General features: G+C 45.8%; 1 protein-coding gene and 1 non-coding gene across 8 annotated transcripts in view; one reads left to right on the forward strand and one right to left on the reverse strand.

The window, feature by feature from the left end:
• Insc (INSC spindle orientation adaptor protein) overlaps positions 1 to 25,551 on the forward strand; it is a 106,693-nt gene that overhangs the window by 75,329 nt on the left and 5,813 nt on the right. For all 7 annotated transcript variants that reach the window (XM_006507662.4, XM_006507659.4, XM_030242501.1 and 4 more), the window contains 3 exons: positions 10,018 to 10,189; positions 15,737 to 15,915; positions 23,107 to 23,173. In XM_006507662.4, the coding sequence (XP_006507725.1) occupies positions 10,018 to 10,189; positions 15,737 to 15,915; positions 23,107 to 23,173 (418 nt within the window). The remainder of the gene's footprint in view (positions 1 to 10,017; positions 10,190 to 15,736; positions 15,916 to 23,106; positions 23,174 to 25,551) is intronic.
• Positions 13,367 to 13,498, reverse strand: Gm24982. The gene has a single exon (XR_003947169.1). It is a non-coding gene; the product is annotated as a small nucleolar RNA SNORA17 (small nucleolar RNA).

Consider the following 25,551-nt stretch of genomic DNA (forward strand, 5'->3'; position numbering starts at 1 on the left):
CTTCCCGAGAAGCCATTGGAGCAGAACTTGCAGCCTTTTGACCCGGTGCCCTGCTTTGGAACGCTCCCTTCCTTCTCTGTGTGGGGGCAACCAGGGCTGAGAAGACTCTGGTCTGTGGATAAAATGTTACTTAGTGTGCATTTCTTCCAAAGGACTCAGGAAACACGGAAAATTCTCTGTGAAGATGATGCTAGTTCTGTGGTGAAGAGAGGCTGTACCTTAGGGGACATTACAAAGGGGAATTGACTGGGGGCGGAGGTGATGCTTCTGGCACACACAGCAATGTGATGCTGGGCTACCCTTTGGCTTTTGAGTGGAGAAGCGTCACTGGGAGCAGGGGACACAGGGCTTCTGGCAGCAAAAGGAAATGGGAGACTGTGAACATCTGTGAGCATCAGTGCAGATTGGGATGGAACTGAACCAGAAGCGTGCCCTTCCTTGGACATTCTGGTACTGACCGTGTAGAGCAAGTGATGGCGGGCCTGTTGATTGCCCACAGAGAGGGAAGGGCTGTGAGAAAAAAGATGAGGCTTACGGGGAAAGGGAGACAGACGGACAGAAAGACCTGTGGAGATGATGAGCGTGTTCAATTTTCAGAGCTGGGCTGGGGCCTCTTCTTAGATCAGTTCAGAAGCACAGATGAACATGTTTGTAGATTTACGAGACAGTCTCCTGCCTCTGACTTACTCAGGCACAAATTCATCTTTTATGATGATTTTGAAGTTTGTTTCTCTGATGAGTAACGATTCAGAGAACTGTTTCATATCCTTGCTGTCCATTTGGTTGTCTTGTGTTTTTTTTTTTTTTTTTGAAACGACAGTCTGAGATGTTTTCTCATTTAAAAACATCGGATCGTTTGTCTTGACTTATTGATTTATAAATTTTAAAATGTATTCTAGACACAAATCCCTTTTCAGATAGAGATGGCGAGAATAAATGTTGTCAGCCTGTGGTTTGCTTTATCTTTCTCTTAATGTTGTCATTTGATAAATAGAAAGTCTTGATTTTGTTAAGGTCCTATTTATTGATCTTCCTTTTTATAGTGAGTGCTGCTTCTGTCTATTTAAGAAATCCTTGCTTTCTCCAGAATGCTCAGGACATTCTCCTGTATTTTGTTTGACACTGTCCTTGTTTTGTTTCTGTTCTTGTGATAAAATATCTTGACAGAAAGCAGCTTAGGGGAGAAAGTGTTTGAGTTGGTGATTTTAGATTACAGTCTGTCACTGGGGGTTGGGCTGTCCCAGGGCAGGAGCTCTAAGCAGTTGGTGACATCATATAATCAGTCAAGGAAAGAGAGTATTGAATGCATGGATCCTTGCTTGCCTGCCCTCAGCTGGTTTCCTCCTTTGTTATATTGCTCAGAAGACCCTGCCTAGGGATTGGTGCCACCTAAAATGGGCAGTTAACAGTTAATCCTAAATCATCTACCAATCAAGGCAAATTCCCACAGACATGTCCCACAGGCCAATCTGGTCTAGAAAATTCCTTATTGAGACTTTCTTCACATGAAGTGATTCTTTTGTGTAAACAAAGTGATGGATATAGTCTGTCCTGTTAGTCTTTTTGGACCATCCTTTTACCAATATAACACTGAGTACCCCAGTCCAAAAAAAAAAAAAACCCTCAATATTGAATTGTACAAGTACTCTCTGTTCTTTAAGACGATATTGGCAAATCTTTAGATTTCTATATTCATTTTATAACCAGCTTGTTGGAGTCTACAAAATACCTGCCAATACTTTAATTAAGAGTTCGTTATATTTCTATATGTTTGACATCTCAAACAATTAAAACAATCTGATCAATGAACATAACGCACCTTACTCCTTAGTGTAGACTTTAAGGATTGACCCCTCATACATCTTTTAAATCTTTTTTCATAGCTATGGTTTATGGTAATGTAAGTGGTACTTTAAATGACCACTTTGGAAATCATCCTGCTAATACACAGAAAATATCCTTGATATTTTGTGGTTGTGCTAAATCTGCTTATACATTTTAGTAGAGTGCTGAGTGTTTCACATTTTTCTGCACATCTAAACCTCCTGTAAAGAACATAAAGAACAGCATAAAGAACAGCAGGCTTGCTTCCTTGCAACCAGTATTTCTTTTCTCGTGTGACTGCATTGGCGAGCACAGTGTTAGATGGAGATGCAGGTGATGGATCCCATTGTCTTGTTGCCAAATTCAAAGGAAGGCTAATGCATCATTGACTAGTTTGTTGCTGTGTATGATGCATCTTGAGGAAGTCAAGTTAGAAAGCAGGCACTCTCCAAAATCTGAAGGCTGTGTCAACTCTCTTGTACTACAATCATCCCAGAACTCTGGTATTCAACCCAAGGTGTCCATTAGACTTACATGAAGAACTTTTCAAAAAAGATAGGCCATTAAAATAATAATTCAGTTGGTTAAATTGAATATATACATATATATATATATATGTATATGTATATACATTTACTGAGATAAGGTTTCCTTGTGTAGCCCTGGCTGTTCTAGAACTCACTTTGTAGATCTCAAACTTAGAGATCCACCTCCCTCTGCCTCCCAAGTGCTGGGATTAAAGGCCTGAGTCACCATGCCCAACTAGCATTATAATTTTTAATATTTCCCCAGACAATGGCACTTATCATCTTATAATCACTGACCTAAGCCCTTTGGCTACAGCCCAGGTCCCAGCTGGGCCTCCATGGAAGTTTGTTGAAAATGTAGCATTTTCATATAGCACAAGGCTAGTAACACCGGTGAAGGAACAGCCACTCCCGCCCATCTATTTGAAATGTGCTTTAAGGAAAATTCTCTGCGAACACAGAGCTTATTTTCTAGTCATACTCCCAAGTGATTCAAGCCACGATTGCTCTCCACTGCAGGTATCCCTTTCAACTTTCTTTGCCTGTGCATCTTCCTCTCTCTGCCCTATTGGTTTTTTCCTCAGAGGGGCCACATGACCCCTGCTATCCACGCGTCCATGTTCTGTTGTGACTTGGTATTTGCGTTTATCCACTTGTGTTTGAAATAACAGCAGAGGTGGAGTGGAGCCTGGATATGTTGGCTTCGAGGAGGGAGGATGCTCTTACCTTTTGGAGGCTTGTTTAGTTTCTGTGGATTTGTATTGAGTTGACATCTCTGCCATAAGTCCACCTCTGCCATAAGTCCACCATTTTATAAGGGGGGCCTTGGACCTCAGGCATTGCCACAGCTTTGTCCTAAACCTTGTCCCATCCTGCTTCATATTTTGCTTTCTGCTTCTGACCCACATGTTACTCTACCTTGTCCTTGGCTTCTGTTTGTCTTCTTGTTTTTCTCCAACCAGGATTCAAATTTCTTTTTAACTGATTATATTCTAGAGGAACTTAACTATTCTTGGAATTCTCATTTGTTTTGAGTTTTCCTGTAGGTCTTAGATACCTAGGTAGCCAGAATCATGAAGGAGATAGTTAGCAGTCTTAGGAGCTGGGTGTGGTGGTGCATGCCTGGCATTGCAGCTCTTGGGAGGCTTACGCAGGAAGATTTTTAAGATTGAAGCTGGTGTGTTCTCAGCCAGAAGTGTGGAAGGAGAAGAAGGAAGGGGAGGGAGGGAGGGAGGCAAGGAGAGAAGGAGGGAAGAGACTCTGAAACTCTTGGTACTTTTTCTCATGGTCCAGTTTTCATCACTTTTACACAATTCTTTATTATAAGCCACTAGCGAGCACCTCTGACATTCACTGAAAACTAAACACTAAACACAAAGCAAAAGCAAAACAAGTGCTCCAACACAAAATCAAGATGGCTGACCAGCACCAACGATATATGATGGGCCTTCATCTATAGCCTGTGTTCCTTCAGTATTGTATAATGGCCACCTCTGACCTTTTAATTTTTGGCAATCAATGGGAGAATGTTACTCATAAACCTGACATTGTTTCCTACACTTGGGTGCCCCCGATGCCTGAGTTGCACATTCCTTCTACCCTCAGTGAGAACCTCTGCCCAGGAGTCCAGACTCCAGGTCCCTGCTGTCCAGGTCCCACCCAGGCCAACCTCAGCTTCACATATGCACCCACCCACCCACCCACCAGGCCCACCCCACTCCATGTAAGAGCTAATTATCTGTAAGTGCTTTCAGCAGCCATTTCCTTAGGAATGTGTAAGTGCTTTGATTAGAGTACTCTCTTGGCACCAACTTTATGGCTAGCAATGGGAAGCGGGCAATTAGGGGCTGGAGACAGTCCTGAAATTGGACTAGTGTTTGAAGGAGCTGGCCTCAGGCAGGACTGCTCCTCAGCCTTTCATAGGAGCTGAGCTGAGTGACCTCCTTTGACCTGGCCATTTATTCCAGCTCCTCCCATTTTTTCTCAAAGGCTCCATAGAGGGAGGCATAGGCCTGGAGATCAGAAACAAGGACCAGAGTTAGCCTGCTGTCCTGTGTGGGCGGACCAATCACCTTGATTCTCTGTTTCCTCATCGTTCCTCCTACACTGGAGTCTGTCTGTTGAATTCTCTGCTGGGCATCAAGGACCTGGAGAGAATTCAGTGCAGGGTTTACCCTGAGGGCAATATGAATGTAACCTAGACAGACCATACCAAGGATGCACGCTGCAACTGTGATCAGATCACAGTGGTATGGCAGCTGCAAGGACAGAAATGGCCTCTGTCTGGGGAAGTAGGTGACCTTACCTGGGTCTGAAACAGGAGGTGAGAGTGAAATGAGGACAACACTTCAGCTTTAAGTAAATTAGGTGTGAGGCGCTCATGGACCATCCATACCAATTATTTTTGGAAATAAACATAAAATGATCCAGTAGGGGTTTGGAAATATAGATGTCCATCCTGCAGGAAAAGGGGCAAGATTTAGCTCTGAGTGTCACCAGAGTAAGACATCAAGGCCATGTGGATTTGACTCTGGTTTCCAGTATGGCACAGAGTAGCAGCAGAAGCTGGTAACTAGCTGTCAAGGGGAAGGGGCTAAGAGAGAACGAAGAGAGATGCTATGAGCCTAGGAGGACACAAGCTTCTGAAATGAACCATGCTGGAGTCCTGGGAGAGGAAGCCAAAATGGAGAGAGGTCTCAGCAGCAGGAGTAAGGATTGCGGAAGGGCAAATGAGAGTGAACCAGTCCTCTGTGCGCTCAGGGTTCTCCCCCACCTCTCTCTCAACATCGCTTGTTTCTTGTTTCTGCCAGTTCGGGGTGCTACTGGGAGCTAGTAGAACCAGCCGGAGGTAAGGATTAATGGAAGGAAGCTAGGACGTTGGTGTTGCCCTTCAGCAGGACACCGGAACCCTGGTCTTTCCTCTTCCTCTTCCAGCTGGCTGCCCTGAGGTGAGCAGGCCTCCTCTGTAGCATGCTCCCATGATTCACTGCGCTGCCACGAGCCTGAAGCAAAGAGGCCTTCAGGGCCACAAAACCACGGAAACCAGGAGCACAGACAAACTTGTCCCCCAGTGAGGCGATTTTCTCCAGTACTTTGTCACAATGAAGGAAAGCTGACTGGCACATTACCCAGGGACCTGAGCTCTCACTCAGAGGAGACTACAGAAAGGGACCTCGGGGGCGAGTCTCTGAGTCACACAGAATTGAGGAGAGGACCTCCAGGCATCAGGAGAGAGAGCTAAGCCACAGATTGGCTGAGGATGGAATGATGGCATCACCATGTGACAGGCACTGCCCATGCAGTCTCTCATTGAATAACTGCAGTATCCCGTTCAAGTTGATGTTTCAAATTCTCTTCTTATAAGAAAAATGAAAGTCATCAGCACTGGCATTATGACCCTAAATTTTAGGACAAAGGCTCAAAGGGGTAAGACAATTGTTCAGGTTGTGAGAGGCAGGCAGGATTCAGACTAATAGGTCTGGCCCCAATGTCTGTACTTTCTGATATTCTAGGAATTGGCATGAGGGCTAAAAATCTCATAACGCAGGATAGGAAACCCTTGGTGACGGGTTGTAGTGAGCTGGCTGGATTGGAGCTTTGGAGCTGATGGTGTGTGGAGTGACCAATTTGTGTGGCAGGCTGGGGGTGGGGGTCAGCAGCATCAGAAACAAGGAAAGTTAGCTCCTAAAAACGCCACCAAATAGAAAAACAAGCAAGCTGTATGAACAGGCTCCCCAAGCTTACAAAGTCTGTGCAAACCACCTAAAGCAATGCAACAGACAAGACTCGGCTTCATTGGTCTTCATTCACACAAGTTATAATGCAACGGTTTTATGGTCCCTCTTTATTAATTACTTTTTTGTTGCTGTGATTAAAACCATGACTAAAGAAACTTATAGAAAAAATTATTTTGGCTCACGGTTCTATAGGGAGAGTCTATATTTGTGGGAAGCACGGCAGCAGGCGCCCAGGACAGGAGGCTGGCTGCTCAGGCTTTATCTGCACACAGGACGTAGAGAGAGAAGGAAGTGGGAAAGACAATAAACCTTCAAAGCCTTCCCCCAGTGGTGTAATTTCTCCAGCAAGACCATATCTCCTGAAATTTCCATAACTACCCCTAGACAGCACCACTAACTAGAGACCAAGTGTCTATTGGGGATATTGCTCATTCAAACCAGCAAAATATTAAAAATTATAAGCATACTATAAAATTACAGAAGAATATAATGTTAAGTATCTTTCTATAATGTCTGTAAGTATAACTTGCTACAACCATGTGACAAAGTAAATTAGTAGTATTAGTAGAGATGTGCAAATGCTATGCCTTAATTTCAATGTTAAGACTCCCAAGGAAACTGGCACATATCTGCAGAAGATATTTAGAAGAATATTTGTAACAGCACTGTCCTGGATCGCAAACCCACCAAAGACTCTCAAGTGACATTGTCAGGAAAATGCATGCATGAATTGCAATAGGTGTACACATCGGAATAACATACAGCTGCAAAAAGAAATGGGCCACAGACACACACAGTTACAGGAAGGAGTTTGGTAACCGCAGGGATGTCTGTGGGAGGGAAAAAGTGTCTTTGTTGATGGTAGCACCATTTATGTCTGTTATAAAAGCCATATAGCTTAGTTTATTAGACAGAGATCTAATAAAAACAAGGGCGTCAATAGCACAGAACCTAGGGTGAGGCCTTTTCAGTGGTAGGTGATCAGAGAGATGAGATGAAGAAGTCTTAGCTTAATGCCATTTTTAAGATTTAGAATTTGTGAATATTCAACATACAGAGATCTTCCCACAGGTGTCCATTTTACTATTGGAATCTTTTCTAACCCATCTTACCCCTTACACACTTATATATTCAATGTATTTAAATGTAAACAAATACGCATATATTTCTATATTCTATTCTCTTACATGGATGATATATCCTATGAGTATATATGATATGCATGCTACATAGGTATTGTATATAAGAATAAGTGTTATCTATTACGTGATTTGTGTTGAAGGAATGCTGTATTTCATAATTAGTAGTCAGTCAGAGGCAATCTGAAGCATACTCGGCATACCAGAAGAAGACGAGACAATGGGCAGTTCATCATTTCAGTATCCAGGGCCCCACAGGTCCTCTGGGAAATCCAGGCACCACAAGAGCATCAGGGTCCACATCACCTGGGGTCAAGGATCTGGGGAACTGATGTTGAGCTGGCTTCTGCTCCAATGCTGTCCTTGACGGGCTTTTGCTCTCAGCCTCCCCCTGTATACAATGCCACCTTTCTACTTGTATTAATCTACAATGTTACTTTCTGGCATTTGTTCCCTATCTCCTGAAAGCCCAGTACATGTCAGGTATCAGGCAACTCAAAGTAAACTAGGTGTGGTCCCTCTGTTTGCAGAACAGGGGTTCAGGCACACAGAGGATCAGAGCATCACACCATTGTGTATTGCTAATGCTGGAGCAGTATAAAAGTTCTGTTGACCTTTTACCAAGCAGATTCCTGGCCTGTCCATAAATCTGGTAGGATAGCTCAGAGGTTCTCTTCTAAGAAATCCACTGTTAATTTGATGCAGCCACAGTCCCACTTGGAGAAACAATGTTCTTTTGGTACTAAAATATGATGAAGATAGCAGAAGTAGTTGATCATGGGAGCCAGAGTGTGGGAGTGTTAAATCAAGGGAACCTTCCAGAGGTAGTAGAGCATCCTTTGGGAAATCACCCTGCATGATTGTAATCTGTGATGAGAATCAGTTCCTCCACCATAGGGGCACTGTCTCACACCCCCCTCCTGGGTCAGTGTTTGTGAAGCACGAGGCTTGGCACTTGGTTTTTACTTATCAGGTTAAGAACTTACTTCTGACCTGGGCAGAGGGGTTCATATTTGGACCTTGGGTTTCCCTGGGTCCTGGGACCACCAGCTCAGATTTGCTGTGCATCAGGCCAACATACCTGTTTGAGTCTGACTGCTGTTTCAACTGAGTCAGAGACCAGGGTAGCAGCAGTAACTACAGTCAAGACAAGTTTGAGGGCACCGGATCGATGGCGATATTTTCCCATTAGAGACCACAGAGATTCTTAGCAACACTCTTGATTGATGCTCAAAGGAGGAAAGGGGATGTGAGCCAGTCAGTTGAGAGGCTTCTTATGTTGGCAATAGAGCTGCTTCCTGTTCCAGGCCTGCAGCTGCCCTGTGGGCTCAAAACAGACCTCTCCAAGGGCCTATTAATAAAATACCTGGCCTGAGTCCAGTCCTGCCAGGGGCGGGCAGGCTACTGTTTGTTCCTTTTACTGAGCACATCCAGGTGGGTTTTACTGTGGACTGCTCCCTGGGCTCTTGTTTTCACATTTGTCTCCTTTGAGTCTGAAATTGCCAATGGCTTTCACAGCTAATGGACCTCTCAGATCCCAAGAGCCATTTAAGAGGAGGTGCAGGACTGGAGGTGGAGGTGATTAATCAAATGAAAGGCAAGCTCTGGGGGCCACTAGAGCTAGTGGCAAGAAGTAGGGATGCAGAGGCAGGAGGCTGAAGTCAGTAGCAGGTGGTGGGAGTCAGGCGGGGGGGGGGGGGGAGGTGGATATCAGTCAGGGCATCTCCTCATTCATGCCTTGCCTCTACCTCACCTCCAGTGCTGGCCCTCAGCCGCCTAGCATCTTAGCTTCTGGAGGAAGTGCAGGTGCACTGTGGCAAGTTCCTGCCCCCTTCCTCTAAAGCCCACCCACTGACTCCCGATGGAGGGTTGTTTTTTAGCTCAGGTGTGACCTCTCAGGAGGAAGTTCTTTTCAGAATCTAGGTGTTGAAGAGCAGACCATTCATCCAGTCCCAAATCCATGAGTTTGAAAGTTAAAATCCAGGGCAGGTGAATAATCTTTTCTAAGTTTTCCTTTCTGTGACATGGGAATGTTCGACGCAGTGATACAGTGACATATACATTCTACTAAGTGAGGCACCTGGCACACTATAGGTACTCTAGATGTGTCTCTCCTGTTACTGTGTCAAGAGCAGGTCTGGCTGTGGTCGGGCTGGGAAACAAGCCTTTTTCTGGCATATGTTTCCCACAAGACCTGAACCTCTCTGATTGGGCAGGGAGAGCATGGCTTCCGTGGAGGCAGTGTCCTCTTTCTACAGGAATCCCAGTGGAAGACCAGAGCAGGGGAAGGAAGGTAGGGAGCATAGCATGCTGTCAAAGGTGAAGATGTGGGGAGGGAGCCCACACTTCCTGAACTTGTCTTCTGGATAAGGCATCAACTGATTTTACCATCTGGTGAACTCCTGACACCCTGCTGGTGTCTGAAGGAGTAGTGTCAGGGATGTGAAGTCACACAGCATAAAAGATGGAGCCTGGCTTGACGCTCAAGGTCAGAAGATCACTGAAAAACCATTGTTTCTACTGCAGTTTGCAGTGATGCCTAGCCAAGGTCAGCCTCTAGCCACTTGGCTTGCTGTCTATCTAGGAAACCTACAGGGGATCACTTATCTTTCCTGGGTTCAAAGCAGAGGCAACTTTGGGTCATTTGGGAAGGGGCTCTTCTCTGACTCCACAAGGGGTGTGAGCTCGTCTCAGAAGGGTAAGAGGACTTGGTTCTTACTCATGACTGTCACAGGCAGTGACATGCTCCCTTTCAAGGCACACTAGGAACTTCTTTCTCTCCATCTGCAGGTGGACGGTATCCTGTGCTTGGCTGACATCTTGACTGATGAGAGCCACTCGGAGGCCACTAGAGCTGAGGCTGCAGCCGTGGTAGCCCAGGTTACCTCCCCACATCTGTCCTTCACCCAGCACCTCACTAGCTTCCTGGAGAACATGGAGGAGATTGTGACAGCCCTTATCAGTGAGTTACCCTGGGTTGGGTGGGTTACCTAGGTGATAGGGCCTAAGCATGATTGTCTTCAAGAAGGACCAGGAGGGCCTTCCCACCTGCTTTGCTCAAACTCACAATCTGATAGCCAAACTAGCTGAAAGCTCATTATTGATGGGTCACAGGCAGCTTTAGGGCACCCTGTGATCAAGAGCCTCTTAATGAAATGCCAGCATATCTTTAGTCCCAGCTTGAAAACTTAGGGACCACATGGCCTTTCAGAGGGAGTTCAGAGCCCGGGAATCAGGGACAAGTAGGGACTCAAATTTAGGCTTTATTCCTAAAATTTCAGTCATGGCACCTAATGACAGTAGCAGTACTAACTTGCTAAGTGACTTCCCAGAGAGAACTAGCTTGGCACAAGAGATGCAGGAAATCCCACCTTTTGGCTTTGCATCATAGGGTCATGAACACATTGATTCTCTTTGGTCTCCCTATTTGACCTATGCAAGTTTGGCAAGAGAATCATAGTCAGCTATCTAGAATATTCTCTTTCTCTCACCTTTCCTTTGCCAGACTGCAAAATCTAGGATTTATCAGGATAGCAATGCTCAGGAAACTTTCCTGGTGAGCTCTGAGTTTCTACTTCCATTCATACCTTTTTACTGACCATCTCACCAGAGCTGGGAATATCTGCTGTTGCCTGGAGTTACACACAGTGTAGGATGCTGAGACAGGAGTTGGAACAGCCAGGCTTGGGTTCTGGCTTTCTACTATCCATCAATAAACAGCTACTGGCCAGCAACCCTGCATAGACTTATGTGAGATTCTACTACTCACTTTACCAGGGCTTCTTGCAAATCTCACTTGATAACTTTCTTCTGATATACACTGAGGGATTGTAACCCACATCTCCAAAGAGGCCTTCTGGTTCTAGGTTTGTACTGTTGAGAAAGAACTTTGCATTTGGCAATTATCAGTTAGGTGGACTTTATGGTCCATCCTGGTCACAGGGCCTGAGTCTCCCATGGGCCAGGTTTAGAGGAACTGGTATGCCAATATATACATTGATTCAAAGTCAAGAAGAAGTGCAGTCCATAGAGAACCCTGGCTAAAGGGAGCTCAGGTGACCACAAAGCCTGTGGAGTTTCAGAAAAGGTGAGAGACTCGAGAACAGTGTTAGGATCCACCATGCTGGGGGCTCTCACGCTCAGACTCCCACCAGGGTCTGGCAGGAAAGAAATGATTTGAAGGGAGACAGATGGGAAAAGATGTCTGCAACCTGCATTAAGTTGATGAGCACGTGCACAGACTAAATACGGACAGACACGGCTGAACCACAGTTGATTACTGCCTGGTAGGGAAGGCCAACATATTTTCTGTTTTATTTTTCAAATTTTATTAGTTCTTTGTGAACTTCACATCATGCACCCCAATCCCCCTCATCTCCCCTTCCTCTTGTACCCACCCTCCACCCTTGCAACCTCCCCACTAACAGAATAAAACATCTTGTTGTGGAAGCTGCAGTGTATCAGTGTGTCCCACAGTGTACCCTTTTGTCCACACCTCTTTGCTTGCAAATGTTCAGTACAGTGACTCATCCGTCTGGTACGAGGTCTCTGGCTTCTGCTACACTATCAATACTGGAACCTCACTGGGTCTCCTCTTGGATATCCTGTTGTTGACCTGTGTCATGGAGATCCTGTAGTTTTGGATTTGTAGGGCTGGACCTTTTGTGAACACCAGCAGTTCATTGATGGGGTAGATGTTGGGGTGGGCCAATTCAAAGCCCTGGATCTGGGCCTGAGAGGTATCTGAGCTGGTCAGCATGGGAGCATTCCTGCTCTCCCACTCTCGGGAATCACCCAGCAGCAACCCCTGCAATCAGGGCCAGCTCTACCCTGCTGCTTGTGCTATGTACAGGGTCCGCTCTCTTTAATGTTGCAGTTGGTTAGGAACAGGGCCAATTTCCCACTCTCATGATCCCAGGGCCAGATCTCCCACCTGCTATAGGTGGCAAGGAAGGAGGGTGGGGAAGAGGGTGTTTGTCATTTGTCTGTGCCACTGCATATCAGACAAGGTGCAGGGCCCCTCTCCTGCTCTTATACCCCCCAGAGCCAGCTCTCCTGCCTGCTGTAGCTGCTAAGGGGTAAGGGGAAGGGAGGCATTTCTCCCTTGCCCATACTGCCACAGGGAAGACAAGTGGCAGAGCCAACTCTCCCATGCTTACACTCTTGGGGCTAGCTCACCTGCACCCCTGCCATCAGGATCAGATCTACTGTGCTGCCCAGATGAGGTGCAGGGCCTGTTTCCTGCATGCTGCAGCAGGTGGAGGGGGGGTGGCAGGACTCTCCTGATCTCATGACCCCAGGGTCAGTCTCCCACCTGTCACAGGTGGTAAGGGGGTAGGGAAGGAGGGTATCTCTCCCTCATCCATGCCACTGCATGAAAGATGATTGACAGGGCCAGTTTTCACATGTTCATACCCTCTGGTGTTGGGCGCTGGCTCACTCACAACTCCCACTATGTGCAGGGGCCCACTCCCCTGTGTACTGATCCTAGACAGAGATGGGGTCAGCTCTCCTGCTCTCATGACTCTAGGTCAGGCCTTCCATGATGCCCAGATGAGGGGCGGGGCCAGTTCTGCACAGCCCTCAGGCATCAGTACATCCTCTGGTGGCAGCCCAGACCACGGCTCGGACTTCTGCTTGACCTTTGGTACTAACAGCCCCCTGCTGCTGCAGACGTGCCCCCTCAATGGCATCACAGGCCAGGACCCAACCATGGTCCCTGGCAGCCTCACTAGCTACTTCCATCAGGCTGTTCCTCACTACCCTCGAGTCTCCAGTTCTGCCTCTCTTCATTGTGCCCACATCCTTCTGTTTCTCTTTCTTTTCCATTTCTCCACCACTTTCTTGCTTCTCTTAGTGGCACCCAGGGTCTCTGAGTGTCTTGGGTCATCTCAGGAGTGCTATGGCCGGCTAGCCCATTATGGCACCAAACAGGGGTCATTTTGGGCATGGTCTTCCCCTCAGAACTACATGGCACTGGACTGGTGTCATTTTAGGCTAGCACCATATCCAGGCCCCATGGTACCAGTCTTGGGCACCATCCTGCCCAGGCCTGCAGTCCCAGGTGGGGTTCTTTTAGTCTCCACTTGTTCCCCACCCTTGTGGTCTTCTCCAGCTCACTTCCCCCCATCTCCACGGGAGTATTAGACTGCTAATCATTCAGATGTTTGTAGGTCAGAACACTGAGAGTAGACATAGCCTTACTCCTCTCTGCCACCTACAGATGCACATGTGACACAGCAGCTACATCTGCAATGTCTTTAGGGACAGGGACATATTTTAATATAAGAACTAAATGCCAAACTGTGGAGAAACTTTCCAAATAATAAACAATCCAAAGCATGCATGCTCCAAACAACCTTCCACTGTTGTTAGATACCCGTTCCTGTTTCTTTCCCAGACTGAATTATCCCCAGAGAAGAAAGGCCTTCTTATTTAACCCATCCCCAGGAAGATGCACTGTTCAGCCCACTCACAGAGTCAGCAGATGGGATATATCTTCTGGGCAGGATGCCAGGGCTCTGTTCTTTGGTGGGAAATAGCCCTCCAATTTCTTGCCATTCCCTGGAAACATTTATAAGTGAGTCACTGATATCCTCAGTTTAATCTTCCTAACACATCCCAGGTGACTAGGACCGTAGTTCAAATAAATGTGCAGCAAAATTAAAAGGCACTTAGATGGCTGTGCTAATAATCAACGTGTCAGTATCAATGGCAAGTGCATGAGGGTGAGGGGTACTCTTTGCCCCTGGGGACAAATCTAGCAGTAGAGTGGTCCCATACCAAAACCTGGATATAGAGACGTAAGCTTGGACAGAGTCAGATGCCCTCAATGATTTTTTCCCCGGTCAGGGGATGAGGGGAGCATTCACTATGAGGATGTTACTTGGCTAACATCTGTGATCCTAGTCCTGGATCATGAGTTCTAGATATTTGATGGTCACATCTGGACTGTTCTACAGGGAATGCAATACCTTGGAGGTAGACATTGCCTCCCTAATAGGACTGAAACCTATGGCTATGAGGGCATCACTGGGAATAAGTCAAGGAGCTGAAACAATAGACATCATGAAGTACAGAAAGAATGAGGGTTTTGTGATCACTGTTCCTTACTGGGTGTAAGATCTCAGCAGGTCACAATATCAGGTATTTAATTGATAATGTCACAGTAAAAATGGATTACTGTGAAGATCAGATGGGCCAGAGTAAATGCTCAAGAAATAATATCTGTGGCTGCTCATGTGAGATTCAGTTTCCATGTCTGCACATCTCCCTCTTTTCTTTAAAGATGGATCCAAATGCACTGGCACAGCACAAGGAAGACTGTAGGTGTTTAACTGACACTCCTGCCCATCCCACTTTAGGGGAATTCCACAGCTACATCCATGAAGATGCCAAGAAGTGCCTACTGCAGTGTCTTGCTCAGCTCTGTCTCTGTCCTTTCTTCCTCTCCTGGTCTGTTTTCTGGAGTGTTGCCTTCCTTCTTCTGTCTTTGTAGAAGTGACAAATTTGTTGCAAGTGGCACAGAACTTAATCTGACACATCCTAACTGGTTGGACCTGAGACGTGGAAGTTAGGACCATTGGGGCAAGCAGAAGCACGGACAGTGCCTCTTGAGGTGGCCATCCATTGCATGTTCTGTGGAGGCCAAGGCACTGAGTTAGGTGATGGCGGGATGATGGGCACTTAGCACAATTACATATGGCAGGCGGGGACACTCGTTTAGTGCTGAGTTGTTACTGCTAGGATTGACGAGAGAGTCGGCACCCAGAAGCTTGTGTAGTATCGTCTGAAGCCAGGTGACCTTTGCCATCTGACCCCAAAGGAGATGATACAGAGGTGTCTGGAAGGCAGAGTCTCTGCATTAAGTCTGGCCTCTTCCTTCATGCAAACTTAACATCTTAGGGCACATAACTGGAGAGATGGGAACTAGAGAAAGGATATATCCCTTCCTGCCACATGGCCTCTGCATATACTACTTCTCTAATCTAGAACATGTTCTTCCTCCAGACAGTTTCATGACTGACTCCTTTTCCACTCTTAAGGTTTCAGCTTTACAGTCATGTTCTTAGAGACATCTCCTATGTGGCCCATGGGTCCCCACTTATTCTTCACTGTAGCATTTGTCTCTTTTCTCTTCATGTTTATCAAAATTGTCAATTATTCATATGAACTCTCAAAGGTTCTCTTTCTCTTGTCTGCTAGAAGAGAATACATATCACAAGGGAAGGAATGTGACTTGTTTGGTTCATCCTACCATCTTATAACTAGGCACCTAGGATTCACTCAATAAACACCTTGGGTGAGCAGGAGCCACATACAAGGGCTCCCATCCCAGCTCTGCTAACTATGTAGATGATATAGTTCCCTCTATAGTAACTAATTTGTTCATCTCTAAAAATAGTTCCAAGACTCCCACCCAAATGGTCTCCCAGAGCTATTGTGGGGACGGAGTGAGATCATGTGCAAACACTTGGCCTTGAACTGTTTCTTTCTGTTCACTATCCAGAACTGTGCCAAGAGGCCTCGTCAGGGGAAGTCTTCCTGCTGGCCTCTGCGGCCCTCGCCAATATCACCTTCTTCGACAAAATGGCCTGTGAGATGCTTCTACAGTTGAATGCAATCCGTGTCCTCCTGGAAGCCTGTGGTGACAAGCAGAGAGTGGACACCCCTTATACTCGGGACCAGGTAAGAGACCAGGAAGGCTCAGATTTTGTAGTTTACTTCTTAGAGCTGGACAAGCGTACGAATAGTCAGGGTGGGAACAGGTAGAGATCATATTCCCACAGGCCTAGCTATTTGCCTGATTGATTGGCTTCTGAAAGGTGATGCCCAATGTCTATTGTAGTCATAGGTGTTAGACATGGGCAGCATAGGACTAGAGGTTTTGTTCTTTATTGGTCATAAACACACACACACACACACACACACACACACACACACACACACACACACACACACTTTCTTTAGCTAGATGCCTCTACTTGTTGAGCCTCTCTCCTACGTGGCATGATTTCAGCTGCCTTCACCATCAAGTGCATTCCCAAGGCTTACTCTGATCATGTCAAGTGAGATCCAGTAGTGACCATAAGAACAAGCCTTTTGGAGACAGGAGATACATGTTCAGCAGATCCTTGCTGTTAACACTCATGTTACCTTGGGTAATTCTCTCTTCATTTGTAAAATGTGTATACATAATTTCAGAGTCAAGGCAGGGATAAAATAAACTAGGGACTGTAGACTGTTGGTGTAGACTCTGTCACAAGGATGCTGGAAAATGAATGGATGGCCCACTGTATACAGCACTTGGTGAGAACCTGTAGACTGCAGTCTCCTCGTGTGGAGAATGGGGTGTTGCTTCCTGGGTGAATGTCACATGACTCTGCAGAGTCCCTAACCTGACTATGAGGATTGGAAGGCTCCCTCCCCCCCATGAAGTCTTACCAACACTTAGGAGAAGGACACCTCGAAACAGTGAGAATGTGGGCAAGTCGGAGGCAGATGAACACTTCCCTGCATCTGATTCAGGAGTTTTTCCCCCTGTATAAGCCAGGCACATCTCCCACTGTCCTCAGGATGGCTTCACCTTCTGCCCTGGCTCTGAGAAGCCACTTTGCTAGTGAGAGCATACCCATTAAAGAAACAAATGGCTCTTTGCTGTGGCAGAGGGAGGATTAAGGTGATCAGAGGGCTCTCTGTAATGAAGACAAAGAAGATGAATTGGGCTCTGAAGTGCTCACCGCCCCCTGAAATACTTAAGAAATTAAATGCCCAGTGAAGCTTCCAGTAATGAGCATGCCAGTGACGCCAATGCTGTGCAAAGCCTCCTGGTCTTGGCTATGTACTTAGCGCACCTCTGTTTGGACAGTGAGGACTCCTCTATCATCTAGGCAGGCCAAGTCCACTTAATTAGTCAAGCCAAAGCCTTACTGGCAAAGCCCATTCTATGCTCACTCTTGGGGTATGGGCAGCTATAAACATAGCCGTGGGTCTGGGGTCTTCCACCCTACTTCTGCTAATCTAGAAGAAGATAGTACAGGCTACATCTGGATATCAGGAATCAAGAAAATTATCCTAGCTTGGGGATGTAGCTCAGTTAGTGGAATGCTTGCCTATAATTCCTAAAAAGAAGACCCTGCTCACTTATTAGTTTCCAAAGCCCTGGGATTTCTCACCCATAGGGTGCTGTGCACAGGCTATGCTGTGCAGTGATCTAACTGTAGACAGGACAGGGTGGGAAGTACACCTCTAAGGCCCTGCACAACCAGTGTCACTGACCCCTGAAGTGGAGGGTACTTACAACACAAACATGATGAGCCTTATTGTGAATTGCTTTCAAAGAGACAGTGTGCTGCCTACACTTCCCATAGAAATTCATAGTTGCTTGGCATTTTAGAATCACCACATTTTGTACCATCTCTGGGACTTCTGTACTGACACCACTTATCAGGACTCCATTAATCAGAAATGCCAATTACTGGGGGTTGTAATAGCAGCTCGTGTCTCAAAAACCCCCCATAGTTTATAAATCTCTGCCATGTATGTAAATATAAGTAGAAACAACATGTCTTGGGTCTAGGTACACTTTAGTTCAAATCCTGTGTCTGTCATCTCCTAGCTGTATGTCCTTGGGCCAATTTCTTAATGAAGAAATCTGTATAATGAAGAGAGCAACATTTCTTCTCTCCTCTGGCCCTTATTTGATTAAATGGGGATGGTGTTCATAAAGCATTTAGAACCAAAGTGGGTACTGAGTAGTGACTGGAGCAGATAACTGGAATAGAATATATTGAGATGGGTCTAGATGGAGATGTCTAATTTAGGGCAGGAAGGGAGGTCCCAGAAATACAGCTAATGCAGTGACGAATGTTGTATGGTGTGAAGTAATGGATGACATGTGTAGCATCAGGTTGTGTGTGAACACATGCAAAGTAAATGTGTGTGTGTGTGTGTGTGTGTGTGTGTGTGTGAGAGAGAGAGAGAGAGAGAGAGGGAGAGAGAGAGAGAGAGAGAGAGAGAGTGTGTGTGTATACAGTTGAAAAGTACTATAAGCTGGAGCTGGGAAGTTTCAGTTGGTAAAATGCTCTTTACCCAAGTATGAGAACCTGATTCAAATCTCTAGAACCCATAAAAGAGCTGAGCATAGAAACAAATACCTCCGGTACTGGTGCTGAAAGGAGACATGTGGGTCCATGGAACTCGCTGGTTAGTCATCCTAGCTCAGTTGGCAAGCTCTAGGTTCAGTCCAGCCCACTCAACATACTCAGCTGGAGAATGATTAATCTCTGGCTTCCACATGCATGCATACATGAGCACATAAATCACAAAAAAGGAAAGAGTCTGGGCACGGGGGAAAGAGAATTTCAGAGCTATGCTTGACATTGTTGATAAGCTTCTGATTAAAAATAATGTCAATTACAGTTTTTTGAATATTGGTTTTTTGTGTGTGTCTGAATCCTTGGGTGACATAGAGAAGGACCCATGACTCAACAATAGATGCATCCAGGTGTTCTGTGTCATAAGGTCTGTCAGGCCAGAGAGTACCTGTCTCTAACCGCGTGTTCTGGGCATACTTTACATGTTGTAATCTTTAGGGATACCCTACAGCACAGCAGGTGAGGAGGGATGTTGGTGGAGTCAGAGAATGGTCAGAGTGACTGCTGAGACTGCTAGGGATGTGACACAACCTGGGCCATGTCTTCACGTCTGCCTGTGAGCAAGTATCTCTTGACTACTTGCTCTAAAAGAGTGCAAGATGAGCATTTTGTCTGTGTGCTATTATCAGAAGACTCAGCCAACCTACATTCTACCAAACCAGAGCATTTATTGTTGAACTGTGACATGGCAGATCCCCTGGTGGTCTAGGTTAATTAGCTATCTACTTCAGTTTTTCTAAGGCCCTTGTAAGCTGAATGAAAATTGATTTCAGAGTGCCAGAGGAGCCACTAGTTTTCTAGACAGGAAGGCTCTGTTTTAGTTACTTTTCTATAGCTGTGATAAATCACTATGACCAAGGCAACTTATAGAAGAAAGAGTTTATTCAGGGCTTATAGTTTGGGGGGGATGGAGTCCATGACTCTCATGGCAAGGAACATGGCAGCAGACAGGCAGGCAGGCATAGTGCTGGAGCAGTAGCTGAAATCTCCCATCTTAACCCACAAGAATGAGGTAGAGACCTGAATGGGAATAGCATGGACTTTTGAAACTGTAAAGCCCACCCCAGTGACATACCTTCTCCATCAAAGCCACACATTCTATTCCTTATCAAACAGTTCCACCAACTGGTACCAAGTTTTCAAATATAGGAATGTGGACTATTCTCACTTGAACCACCATAGAACCCTCCAAATATGAGACCTTTTATTCCATGGAGAGGATCTCTCATTCTCAGTACCTCTTGGTCACATCAATGTTCAGACCCTTAATGTGACTGTCACATTGCTAGTTCTCCTTTAACAAATCATTCAAGGTCTGGGTCCTTTCAGTTCTTGCCTCTTAGAAGTGTCTTATGTTTGTTTAATTTAACAAGTGTTCTGGGTGATTGGCAAGACACACTGAATGCTTATGGTAGTTTTATGACTTATAGTTGACCTCCCATGGTATACCAAGTGATGCTGCACAGAGATATCCATTCCTATCACCCAGATCGATGAATAACTTCCTGTACATAGCAAAAGGGGTTTTGCACAGTGATTAATTAAGGCTCTTAACCAAGGAGTGTTGTCCAGGTGGGTCTAAAGTAATAGCATGATTTTATGTGAGGAGGGAAGAGGAACAGGGTCAGAGAAAATGGCTCAGGTTTCATTATTGAAAAATTCTTTTTCTCTCGCTTTAGGATAATGAATGTTTGTGAGCTGAGTAGAAAGAGTTAGATAGAAAAGTTCCATTAAAGATGCAGACCTCAAATTGAAGGTTCTCTAGGATATATAGAAATGCAAATCCTTTAAAACATGATTATTTATTTATTGGTTTATTTGTTCATTTATTTAAAGAGGTGGGGGTGGGTCTGGACAAGTGGGTGCAGATGCATGTATCTATGTCTAATCGCAGAGTCTAGAAGAGGATGTCAGACATCCTCTACAGCTTCCCATCTTTTTCTTTTGAGGCAAGGTCTCTCCTTTAACCTGGGGCTTCCTCAACTTGTTACTTGAATGCTGGAGTCAAAGCCATAGCAGCACTAAACCATTTCTCCAGTCTCACAGTGTACATGTGAAAGAGAAAGGGGTGGGGGTGGGGCAAGTCCATGCCACACAGATTACAGTTCATTTGGTTTTTCCATGGAGAGAAACTTAGGCTTATTCTCTCTCTGTGTGTGTGTGAGAGAGAGAGAGAGGGAGAGAGAGAGAGAAAGAGAGAGAGAGAGAGAGAGAGAGAGAGAGAGAGAGAGAGAGGCAGAGAGGCAGAGAGAGAGAAACAGAGAGAGAGAGACACACAGAGAGAGAAACAGAGAGAGAGAGGGACAGAGACATATGAGGACCTCAGACCTCTAGCCTTGCAAGATAATAAAATTGCTTTGTTTTAAGCTACTAAAAATTTCAGCAATCTGTTGTAGCAGCAATAAGAAATATATACCCTTTTATTAACCAAGCACAGAAGGCTGGGTAGTATTGCTAGAGTCATGTGGATAACAAGAGATGGAGCCAGGACCTGATCCTACACTACATCTTATCCAAGGTGTTTCTTGAGGCCAGTGTCTGTGTTCATCAGGTAACTACAGAAGTGTCAGGAAATCAGGCCTTAATTTTACACTAATTGAATAACCCTGGGCCAAGAGAAACCTTGAACCTGGCTCCTGCATTCTATGTCCTCACAGCGTTGCTAAGTCACTTCCAGCCAGGTGAACCAGTTGTCCTTAAAACTCCAATTGGGAAGCTAACTGCTAGGTGAAAACATTGGCTTCTTTTCCCTCTCCATCACAGTGCATACAAGTGTGTTTCAAATGGGAGACTCCAAGCAGGGTATAATTGGCATTTATTCAAATTGTGTTTAATTGACTACTTTATCTGCACCTCAGAAAACCACATGGGGTACAGGCTCTGTAAGGAGGAAGTAATTTTCATTAACAGGATCTAAATTAGTCCAACACAAAGACCTACCTGGTGCCTGTGACTCAGCTAATGATTGCCATATAATGAACCCGTTGCTGCAGACAAAGGTTTTATTTTCCTTCCTCTTTTCCTCTTTCCGTCTCTTCCTTCCTTTCTCCATGAATGTAAGGGTGAAACAAGAGTCTGTATACGGAAATGCCTGTCTAGTGACGGGTGGGGCCTGGGAGCCCCTGTGTGGTGGGAACAGGCTGTTTCTGCTGTTATCAGCAACCCAGAGACACTGGAATGCACTGTAATCTGACAGACTTGGCCCTGCATGTCTCTCCTATGACTGTACTTTATGGCTCTTGGGGAATCTTCCATTTGAGGGCTACATCTATATCCCATCTCTTCTCTCTAATTTCTTCCTCTGAGGGGAGAAAAAGAACTTCCAATATATACCTACCACTCCTCTAATAAAACACTGGGCATGGCAGATGACTTCAGAATAAAGTTTTTGAGGGGCTTCCCTGCCCTCCCGCAATGTCTCTCTCTAATTCTTACTTAACCATGTAGTCCCTGACCAGGTCTGAGTGGAAGAGGATGATGCTCAGAGATATGGCCTCCACAGCCAGCATGTGTCTTGAGAAGGCCGAGGGATAGATATCCTATTGGCATGACAACACTTTTTTTCCTGTTTAAGAGAGCTTTCAGATGTTTAATTAAGGAGAGTGATAAGCTAAAATTAAACCAGTTAAAATCCATCTAATGCTCTTTCCTGGCAAATGCTGCTCTACCATCCATCCTCGGGACTGAAGCCTCCCGTGCTGTCCTCTGCAGGCTATCACTTGCCAGCTCAGAGGCAGAGCATGGCTCCTGGTTAGACTATCTTACCAGCTTATGAAAAAGCTCTCTGGGGAGTGGGCTCCCACTGGGGAGAAATCCTTTAGATCTTCCTATTAATTTCAATCACCATCAGTACATGCTGGCTGCATCTGCAGAGACAGGCATATTTGCCACTGTATGGTTTCTTTTAGGTACGGTGTCAGGGGCCATTTCTGCTTATAGCACCACACTCCTAACCTTGACTATCTCTCTATCTATCTAATTTTTGGCACCATTTACAGTTTGGGTCTCTTGTTGAAAATTCCTTAATCCAGTTTTTAAATATTTATTTATGTATGCTATGAGTTCACTGCGACCCTTTTATCCCGCTGTAAGGACTGGAAAGTGTTATAGCCCAAGAGACAGTAACTGAGGGTGGATGTCCATGGAATGTTAGTGTTCTATCATTAATGACAGTGTCACTGTGAGGGTTAATGGCGATCTGTAAGTAAGGATGGTAGACTAGAGGTTTCTAAAGTGTAGCTAAACTGAACTTTCTCATCAGCTTGCCTTCTGGCTGGAGCTCAGCCTTAATTCATTTCAGGTAGAAGGTCATTGTCAAGAAAGGAAATTGACATGGGGGAACCCAATCAAAGATCAAAGAATCAGGAGACAAAGCCAGAACAGAAGAGAGAAAGGGGTCTAGAATCGTAGGGGTGAGGCTGAGGGTCTCTGAATTCAAACAACTGGATCTTAACTTCATTCGTTGTGAGTCTGCTTTTTACTGGAACCCCAGATGATTACCCTAGAGCCACCCACTGACTAGTGGGCATCACTGGGGCTTACATCTGGGTGGCAGCAGCCCATGATGTAAGGTAATAGAAGACAATACCATGGAAGGGCTAGGCAGATGTATAGTAAGGATCCAGGCTGACAGAAGCTCTGCAGTCCCCATATAACCTACCCACAGAGAGTGTCATGGGGACCATGCGTGTTTGTTTTATAATTTCTCAATTCTGTTTTCCAGATTGTGACCATCTTGGCAAACATGTCTGTGCTGGAGCAGTGTGGCTCTGACATCATTCAGGAGAACGGTATGTCTGGGAACGCTGCATGGATTATCAGGGTATATGCCTGTGGGCTTGTATAAATCCCATGTGTACATATATAAGTGCACATATGTTTATATGTCTGTATGAGCATACACACACACACACACACACACACACACAGAGAGAGAGAGAGAGAGAGAGAGAGAGAGAGAGAGAGATTGAGAATTTTGTGTATAACCTGGTCAAAAGTGAAACGCTTATTTGCCTTCACAGGCTTAAATTCTAGTGGGAGATATAAAACATAGAAGACAATGCCAGGTAGGGATAGTGGTCTGGGGACAATAAAGCAGCGAGGGAGGTAAGGTTGTCCCAAAGTGGGGTAACACTGCTATTTAACTGCCTTATTGCCTTTGGCCTCCATGGAAAGCTAACGTGTGGGAAGGAGGTAGGGGGAGGGGGAGGGGGAGGGAAGGACAGCCGCCTCTACCCCTCTCCCAGAGGACCTTACTTCCAACTGGCCTTCTCTGTTCCACCTTGTGTGTTCCTGGTCAAGGGGAGGTGGAGCTGGGCTTGTCAGCCTGAAGGCTGTTGTAAGCAGTCTCTGTCAAAAGACAAGGTGGCTGCCTTGCAGCTGGGAACAGAGCTAGGCTGGCCAGGGCTTCCTGTGATGGAGGAATAAGGGAGCAATTAGCAAGCAGTCGGAGGCCAGAGGCACTAATGAGAGAGTGAGCTGGGAGGCTGGGTACCTCTGCTCTCCTGAAAGTCCCTTCCCCCAGGCTGCCCTGCTGTCTTAACAAACATACACTTCCCCGGTCCCCAAGACTAATTGAAACACACCATTTTGTGTTAATTTCATGTGATTGAGCTAATAATGAGAAACTGTGCTGAGCCAGCTGAGGCCAAGAGGAGAGGCTGCGTGGTGTCACTTGTACTCTCCTTAGGCACTTGGAGTCTTGGCTCAAGTGGCCAGTGACAGCAGGCTGCCACTTGCCTGAGCCTTTGAGCTTGGGATAGCTGCCATCTGGAGAGTGCTTTGTGGCTTACAAAGTACTGTTGACTAACTCAGTGAGTCCACAGGGGCAGAAACCTACTGTGTGCCTGGCATTGTGCTGGACATTGAGGACGTGGAGTTTAATGAAGCCCCACATTTCTCCTAAAGGCTTTCCCTGACCAAAAGGAGGGCCTGCCTGGACTGAAGTGTTGATGTATAAGATAGGCCATCTAAAACAGTACAGTCACCGAGTGAGGATGGAGGGTAGCAGAGTGTTAACTCTGGAGCCACACCTGGTGGGCACAAATCCTGGCTCTGTTATCTACAAACAGTATGGGCTCTCTCTCTTCCCTCTAAAAAGTGGGAATAGCAATGTTTGCTCACAGGAGTGTGTGAGGATGGCCATGAAGAGTGGTGTCAGGAGAGTGTCTATACCCAGGATGAGCCCTGCACCAGGTTTACCTTTTCTTTTAGGAAACAGTGTGAGCCTCCCAGGATTTCATGCAGAGAGTTTGAGGAAGGCAGGAATTGAGGAATCCGAATGATAGTGATGTACTCAGAGGCCACTAGAAGCCAGGAGACTCCAGGTCTCTAGAAGGGGAAACCCTGTTAGATAGTCTGACTTTGAACACCCATTACTAAGTCACAGGTGGTAAACATAGATGCCTGCAGGATCCAGGCACATAATGAAAATGGACAAAGTGGACAAGTATTCGGTCAATCTCATTAATAATAGTAAATTTAAGACAGGTGTGTAGGCATGTGCTTATAATCTCAGAATTCAGTAGGAGGGTTTTGAGTTCCAGGCCAACCTCAGCTACATAGTCAGCTCCAAGGGAGCCTGAGATACCCAGCACACCCCTATCATAATACAAAACAAAATCAGAAACAAACAACAACAATAAGCTTCTGGCCATATAGAGATATATGTGGGGTCACTACTGCCAATTCAGCAGGTAAATGTTACAAACCAGAAGTCTAGATTATTATGGAAATCAACAGCTCACAGACAACATAATTCTTGAAGCAACACTGTGAAGTAAACCTATCTTTAGATCACGTTTAGTTGAAGTTCTCAGCCAGCTGGTTGGGACTAGGATGCTGGGGGTGGGGGCAGCTCACACAGAAGACAGGCTTCCGCTGAAAACCTGTACAATGGAAGATATTTGAAGAGGGAAAGGGGCGTTCCCCACAGAAAGAGTGGGCAAAGGCAGGCTGATGGTGTATGTGTGTGTGTGTGTGTAAGCGCACGCGCGCGCGCTTTATATGCTTTATAGACCAATCAGGAGACAGATCTTGCTTGGGGAGGAGACAGGAGGACCCTAAGTGACTAAACAGAGCCTCTGGCTGGCACTCCCACCTGGAATGCAACTGCTGTAGTGGTTCTCCAGCCTAAACCCTCCTGCTATGGGACACCTCCTGCTATAGG

Source organism: Mus musculus, chromosome 7, assembly GCF_000001635.26.
Source record: "Mus musculus strain C57BL/6J chromosome 7, GRCm38.p6 C57BL/6J".
In the NCBI taxonomy this organism is placed as follows: Eukaryota; Metazoa; Chordata; class Mammalia; order Rodentia; family Muridae; genus Mus; species Mus musculus.